The sequence below is a fragment of the Talpa occidentalis genome, unplaced genomic scaffold (genome assembly GCF_014898055.3).
Source record: "Talpa occidentalis isolate TD23 unplaced genomic scaffold, MPIMG_talOcc4v2.1 talOcc4.1166, whole genome shotgun sequence".
NCBI lineage: Eukaryota > Metazoa > Chordata > Mammalia > Eulipotyphla > Talpidae > Talpa > Talpa occidentalis.
The window spans coordinates 14,269-22,347 of NW_023601177.1; the positions used below are offsets into that span (position 1 = coordinate 14,269).

Below are 8,079 nucleotides of genomic sequence, written 5' to 3' on the forward strand. Positions count from 1 at the left end.
TTTCTCCTTTTTATTTTTTTATTTTTTTAAAAGATTTATTTATTTATTATTCATTCATTTATTCATTTATTTAATTGTACAAACACTGGGTACAGTCAGAAGCGCGGGAGGGCGAGAGAATTCACCAGAGCCAGAGCGGGGAGCAGAGCAGGCAGAGTGACGAAGTACACTGCTGAGGGGAGCAGCGGGCGGCAGGAGAGGTCTGCGCGCCATGTGGGACCCTCCTCCGGTGGCCGGGGAGCAGCCGGGGATCGAACCGGCGCTGCAGAGGCTGCGGGCAGCTTCGCAACCCAGCGCTCAACCGCTGCGCCACCGGGGAGGCCCCTTTTTCTCCTTTTTAAAAATCAATATCTCTAGCCACACATTTCCCTATTAGCACTGCTTTCACTGCATTCTGATAGGTTTTGGTATGTTGTGTTTTCATTTTATTCATTGCTAAATATATTATGATTTATCTTGTGATTTTTTTCCTTGACCTGTTAAGAGTGTGTTTTTTATTTTCCATATATCTGTGAGGCAAATGTCACAGGTGTATTCACCTGTAAATGGGGAGTTGCTTTTTCAGGGGCTCTTAGTAGGGTTAAATGAGATGTGTGCCAGAGAACCCACAGAGCAGGTGTTGAGCAGGTGTCAATTAGCCAAGCTCAATGAGAAAGGGAGAGGATGGATGGACCAGGGACAGAGAGGCTGCAGGGCAGGGCCTTTGGGGCCTGGAGTTGGGCAGGAGGTGCACACCCTCCTCCAAGTATGTCTGATTCTCCCTGAGCCATCACCTGCAGGCCTCTGGCTGTGCCCACTGCAGCCAGGCCCAGGCTAACCAGAGTGGCCACCATTCTGCTAGGGGGTGCAGAGCCCCACCCTCCCTGCCCTTAGCCCCAGACACAGAGAAAAAGTCACCAAGGCATTTTCCAGTGCACTTTAATCAAAATTCCATCATCAGAATTCTGGTAGCATACAGTGTTGGGATGGGCATGTCAATTCGGTCCTACAAATGGAATTTCCACAGATTTGCACTTCAAACATGTATGAAAAATAAAATATATAATATTTAGCTTTATAAATTTCCCCACTTCATCATTTCATCCTAAAAATAAATGACTACCTCTGTCCAATAAATTAAGCAAGCCTGGCGTCACGAAGCAAACATCAACCAAGTAACATCATTTCCTGAACGAGGTCTGGGGGGAAATACTTGATGGAGACGGTCCGATGTTTACAAGAATCAACATGAATTAAAAGCTAGCACTTCTTCACAGTGGGGTGACATTAAAAAGTGGGAGCCTGTTAATGACTGTTCTTTTCTGTTGGGAAAAAGTAAACCCCCCAAACTATACCAAATGGCTGTAAAAGCTGCAACTGAACTTTTGGCACCAGTTGAGAAAAGAGGTCTTTTGAAGCCATACCCAGCGATGATTCTGTCAAAGCATGGGTCTGAGGGGGAGGTGGCGGGAGGGAGGGTGGCCCCGGCCCTGCTCCATTCCAAGTTCCCCTCTCAGCTCCACTCTGGGGCCACGGATGCCCCCTCCACCTTGGAGAAGGAGGCCTGCCCTCCTCAAGTTCAAGAGTTCCTGGGATGGGTTGATTCACAGCATGAAGAACACCTAGAGGAAGGCCCTTCTGCAGGGTCGGCAGCAGAGGTGGGACCTGCTTTGCTGCGTGCTCGGTGGACAGCAGGGTGTACTGAACACACGGGGGACACGGCCACTCCAGCAGACAGCTGCACAGTCGTTAAAGGGGACGGACAGAGGGAGCACAGGAGACACCAAGGATCCGAGAGGGCAGGCAGGGCAGGGGGCATTTACAGGAGCTCTGAGCAGGGCCTCAGGACTACAGTCCCTGCGGGGCAAGAAGTCCAATACTGGCCCACCTGCAGCTCAGGGTTCTCTAGGGGATACTGTCTCTACCCCCCTAAAGTGACAAAATCTCGGTAACAAACAAACAAGCTGGTGACAAATGCTGCCACAGAGCCTCAGTCTTTGAGATTCCCTGGGAATGGGACTTGGGGGCCCAGCTCATTCTAGCAAGAAAGAGGTTTATGCACAATTTAACTGGGGAGGAAGTGACCCCACACTTCCAACAGGATGGGCCCAACTCCTTGCCCCCGTGGAGGGGAAGGTGGCTACAAGTCAAGGAGCCGCTCCTCACAGGTCTCCACGGGCCACTTGGAGGCTCCTCCGAACACGTCCACATTGTTGTCCACCCAGGGGATGATGTTGCCCGGCATGTTTGTGGAGCAGTTGGCAATGTTGATAATCTCTTGGGCACGAAGGACACGGTCCCAAATGTTGAACTGGCTGAGCTCCCCGACAAATGCCTGTGTGGCATCAAACCTGCCCCCAACGGTGTCCTGGGAACAGGGACAGAAATCTGCATCAGTTTAGGTTCAAAGGCAAACTCTCCCCTGTTCTGTGAGTGGCTCCTGGGGATGGATGCCAGCCTGTGGGGAGGCTGTGGCGTGGGCATTTTTCTGACCCCTCAACTCTGGCCACATTCCCTGACCACTGATTCTGCAGGTTCTGGGGTTCTGGGCAAGTTGGAACTGGCAATTTCCCTCAAGCCACTTCATCTTACAGAGGGGATACTGAAGCTGCAGAGGGGAGACACTTGCCCAAAATTCCAAAGGGAGGCCTACCTGGGTCTCCCGGGCCCCAGCCCTCCCAGGGGAGGAATAACCAGGACATGTGGAGGGAGGGGCCAAGGAGGAGCTCCAATGCAAAGTCCCCAAAGCACCCAGATCTATGCCTTCACTTTCTGACAGCAAACCTCAAACACGGACTCAAATGTCAACTCTTCCCCATCCAAGAGCAGACAACCAGCTTAGGTTTCCTCTCTCTCAGACGGCAACTTTCTTGAAGGCCCCTCATTCTCCCCTTCCCTTCCCATCTCCCCCGCAGGGCTGAGCACTGCACAGATGCTGGCCAGCAGCCACAGAAGATGCAGTACCTGCCCCACCCCCAGAGTCAACACTGATAGGCAGAGGCCAAAGCCCAGAGCTAAGACCCTGGCCAGTCCTGCTCCCCAGAAACACCATTCTGAATTTATCTGAACCCACCACACCAACCTCACTGCTCGTCCTCGGTCCCTCAGTCCTCAAGACAGTGTGGGTTGAGCTGGCAGGACCTTGCCCATCCAAGCTGGCCACCATGCCAGTGGCGATTGGGGTGTGGGGCCTGGCCTGTGCCGCACAGCTGGCTGGCAGCTGCACCCATGCCCCTGGAAGGGTGCAGGCCCAAACTACAGCCTGACTGTACCCACCTGCTCCTGCCCTAGGATCAGAACACCCCCCGGCTTGATGGGGTGCCAGGGGCCAGGTTCTCCCCTGTGCCGAGCTTCTCCCCATCCTGGAAAGCTTCCCACATGCCGTCCCGTGTTGTCCAGGTTACACAGATGTGGTGCCACTTGCCGTCGCTGACAAACAGGGGCAGCTGTGCAACCTGTGGGCAGCAACATATGGGTGAGCTCCCCCCCACAGGCTCCCAGAAGTCAGGGCCCACTACTGCCCCAGTACCCACAGTCACTCCTGGTCTCCCCTTCTCTGCGTGGGTAAGGTGCCCCAACCTCCCACTTCAGAAAGGTCCTCAACAGGAGTTACCATGTGTGTGATAGACACTCAAGCCAGGGCCTAGCGCAGCCCCGCTTTCAGCTGGACACTCTTGGTCCCTCACCTGAGGAGGGTCCCAGATACCAGGCAGCCTGACAGGACAGATGTGTGGACAAGCCCCATGAATGCCTCATGCCCAGGCCAGGGATCTGCAGACGTGCACACGTGTGTGTGTATGTGTGCCCCCAGGGGTGTGTGGGGGCGCACACCGGTGGGCCCCACTCAGAGCTGGAGGGTACTGCCGACCTATGGCACTGCTTGTTGGCAGCCCTGTGAACTCTCCACAGACCAGCTCCACGGAGCCTCCAGTTGTTACTGCTGGTCTCCTAGCAACTGACTCTGGCCTCCCAGGAATTGGCTGTTTACAAGATGTCTAAACAGAGAGGAAAACAAGGCCCGCGGCCAGCCCTGCTGTGTCCAAGGGTGCTATTTAGAACCCAGGGACAGGGTCACCACTGGAAGAATTTCAGCAGGCAGATTCCACTGCACCCCCAAGGCAGTGAGTGCTCCTGGGGTCCCGGGAGCCAGGAAGCTAGTGCAGCCACTCAAACTCCTGCCTCCAGCGAGGAGAGTTTGAGGGTGCACTTTTGGCTGAGTCTGATTTCAGAATGAAAGTTTTGAGGTGGCGCTGTGGGCGGGGGCGGTCCTCTGGACTCCAAAACCGAGCTCTTGAGAAGACCACACTCCTGAATGGGCAAGCTAGTTGTCTAATGAAGAGGGACATTTACTCTGGAAGAGGCAAGACTCTAAGGATAGAGAACTCATCGGTGGTTACCCTGGGCTGGGTTGAGGCAGAAGCTGACCACAAAGGGATATGAGGAAATTCGGGGCTGATGAAGTTGTTCCAAATTTTAATTGTGGTGGATACACAACTGTATGCATATGTCAGTAGTGGGCAAATCATACACAAATATGTGTAAATTTTATCTCCATCCCTTCCCATCCCCCAATAAAAGGATGTACTCATAAGAAGTATATGCATGCACTCAGAGACACAAGTGCGTGCACACACACCCATCTGGTACAGCCCTGGGGAGCCCCTCAATGACTGGCCTAGGGACCAGCAATAATTTAGGCTGGCAGGCAGGGACCCCGGCTCATTCTTTTCCTTCTGCCATCTCTGGGTCTGGACCCTCACTTGGCTGCTTCTTGGTCAGACTCATAGCTTGGATGTCCAATGGCTGCAGCTGCCACCCTTAGCCCCTGCCAGTCAGCTACCCAGAGTAGGACTGAGTCAGGGCCAAGCAGACCCCATGGTGAGGGCAGCCACACAGTTGGCCATGGGACTGCCCCAACTTCCACATCTTTGTGCATGGCCTCGGGAAGGCCGGGTGGTGGTGCAGGCAGCCTTACCTTGTCATTGATGAGCAGCTCGATGGGGTTGTTGCCCCACTCTATCAGCACGATCTCATTGGCCTGCCCAGGCACTGCATAGGAGAATGGGGTGCCAATGCCGGGCGAGGCGCTGGACCGCAGCCACAGGCAGATGGTGAAGGCGTACAGCTCGGGCAGTGTTTTTTTGATCTTGCCATACAGGTAGTTTGTGCGGAGAGGAGAGAGACTTTGAATGCATCGGGCGACTTGAACGCACTGTTGCCTGGGGGTTGGGACAGGAGAGAGGCGGCAGTTCATTAGCCCACCGCTCCAGCAGCACCCAAGGTGACAGCTCACCAGGACCCTCCTGCCACAGTGCCTGCTACCAGCCAGATGCTGTTCTGAGTGCTGAAGCTCCAGGTGGAAACAAGAACATCCCCTCCTCAGGGGACTGATGCTCTGGGGGCAAGAAGGCCAGGATACTAGCAGCAGGTGCAAGAGAGAAGGTCAGGCAGCAATCCTGCTAAGGGGAGTGGCGGGGTGGGGGATGTGGGGACAAGCAAAAGTCTGCTAAGGAAGAGAATTTGAGCTGGAACCCATATGCAAACTGGAGGGGAGAAGACCATGCTGAGACCAGTACAATGGCCCCAGTAGGCCCAGGAACACGGGTGGGAGACAGCTGGCACACCTTCTAGGACAGGAAAGAAGCCACTTGAAATCTAGAAAAGAAAGCTGTGGTCCCTTCTGGCTACCACTCCCTATCTTCATAGCCATGATGACTGGAAAGCTGAGTAACAGGCAGGAGAAAGCTGAATTCAGATGTGTGGCTCAATGAAATCAGACTTGGCCAAGTCTGATCCCTCAGTTATTTCCTTGAAATCTTGGTCCCTTGGGCTCCGTTAGTAAGAGCAGGGTGGGGACCCATGGACTTGGCCTTTGAGAGAGAAGTCTTACAGAGACCAAGGACTTGAGAGACACCCATCAAGCCAGGTCACTTCTCAGGTGGTCACCACTGTGACGCGAAGGGGACAGGGCCCGTATCTCTCTTTGCTCCCTGAGAGGAGAGAGTTTAGGGACCATGTCCTGCAGTTTGGTAGAAAAGTGCAGAGGTGTCTCTCCCCACCTAGGTTAACACACAAGATGAGAGCCTCAGTCTTTAGGGGCCCTCCTGGGCCATGGGAACCCCCCTCACATGGCTGTCCCTCTGGCACATCTAAACTCTCTGAAAACAACTGGTAATTTTGAGTGATTTTCAATATAGTTTTAATTTAAGCTCAAAGTTCACAACAAAAGCAAAGGGAGAAAGAGCCCCAAAGGCGTCACAGATTCCACAGTGCACAGAGTACCTTGTAATTCCCTGAGCTGTCTTGGCAAAAGCGTCCCTCTTATTTGGAGACTAGACACAGCTGGGGGTGGGGCCTAAATGCCCTTCATTCATTCAACAAGTGTTCACTAAGCACCCACAGGGCCAGGTGGTCTCACTGCTGTTAAAGACAGGACCCCCAACCTGGCACTGAACTGTTTTGTGTCACCAGTGGGTGAAATCCATCCTTGCCTTGACCTTTCTGTAGAGCCAATGTCAGATGGGTGAACCTTCCTTCTCCACGGTCCCCCAGACCCGCTTCCAGTCATAGCAATAACACAAGGGAGCTCTTCGGCACATGGTTCACACCTACCCAGGAAGACCATCTGTAGAGAGAAGCAGCAGGGCCCGGGACACCCTTCCAACATTTCTGCAAGGGGCAGCATAGAAATCCCAGAAGCTGAGCCTCATGGAGTATTCACTCCTATCTGCTGCCAGTGTGGTCCTGCTTGGCCCATCCTGGCCTCCCACGGCTGGGCACCGCCCACCACCCCTCTCCCTCCACCCCAACACAGCCTGAGGAGCTGCTGAGCACCTAGCTGGGGCAGGAGAGACCTGGTCACCTGGGGAAACCTAGGCTGCATGGGGTCAGGTGTTGACTGGGACCAGCCTCCTATTGGGCTGAAGCAAAACAGAGACAGAAAACCAGAAAACCCCAACTCCCTGATTTCAAAGCTTACACAGCTGAGACACCAAGTGAAGTGACCCACCCAGGTCACACAGCTAGGAAGAGAGAATGAGGCCACCGGAGCTCCCCTTTTCACTACATGCGGCCACTAGTATTTAATCTGTAAGTGGCAAATGGCCATGTTCTTCAGGAAGGCATCAGCATCTAATCAGAGAACGCGCCCATCCTTGGAGGTGGGCAGGCTTGCTCACTTAATAAGGCTCGGTGTCGGTAATATTGTTAGCTTGGTGACAACAGATAGGTTTAATTAGAGCTGAGAGAGCGAGGGGCAGAGGAAGGGGCCTATCCAGAAAGCCAGAACCCTCTATTTATATAAAACAGCTCAGAGGTTCAGAGGAAACTTAGTTAAAACCAATTAAGTAATTAAAAGGCCTGACCGATAAATCAGAGACTGCAGGCGGCAAACAAGGCTAAGGAGGGGCAGCTGGGACCAAAGAAAAAGGGTTTGGACTCAGCACTTCAACTTCAAGGTGGGTGGGGCTGGTCAAATAGCCATTGTCAGGAGGCCCTTGCACTGCGCTGTCTCACAGAAGGAAATGAGCACCCTTGGGCCCTAGGTAGCACATGTGTCCTCATAAGAGCTGGACACTCACCACTGGCCTCAGGAGCTGCCTTCCCAGCAGAGCTCAGCCCACACACCCCTCCAGGCCGCAGTGCCCATGACTCCAGTTGTCCAGGGTCACCATCAACTTCAACCCCAGCTCTATAGCCTGACTCCACCCCTCATCTACCAACTAATACCAACTAATACCTCCCTCCCGGTTGTTGCAGGGGTTACAAAAGATCCAGAATGTGGAACTCACAGCCTAGCATCTGGCCAGAACGGGCACTTAATGGCCAGGGAATGATAGGCTGAGGCCAGAGTCCCCCAGAGCTCCCCATTTTGATCTGTTTCCTCCAGGCTCAGCTGGACACTAAGGAACATGCCTGGTATATCTGGGAGCTGGGAGTTGACATATCACTTACACACTTGTCACAAACAGGCCTCAGGTTTGTCCAGAAGACAAATCAGTCAGCAAATGATCCCTTTCCTCAAAGACTCATCCTAAATTGGTTGGTGCACACAGAGGGATTCTGGAGTTCTCCGTGAGGGTCAAAAGGCAGCAGACAGTA

At 53.5% G+C, this 8,079-nt stretch overlaps 1 protein-coding gene across 1 annotated transcript; it reads right to left on the minus strand.

Annotated features, from left to right (window-relative positions):
• Window positions 1–906: 906 nt before the first annotated feature.
• LOC119239786 (neuronal pentraxin-2-like) lies at window positions 907–5,229 on the minus strand (the record flags this gene model as incomplete). The annotated part of the gene is given in 5 exon segments (XM_037504184.1): window positions 907–2,347; window positions 3,256–3,308; window positions 3,311–3,434; window positions 4,955–5,157; window positions 5,160–5,229. Coding segments are annotated over 5 exon segments (678 nt in total), but the record flags the coding sequence as incomplete, so codon positions are not given.
• Between the last annotated feature and the right edge of the window lie 2,850 nt (window positions 5,230–8,079).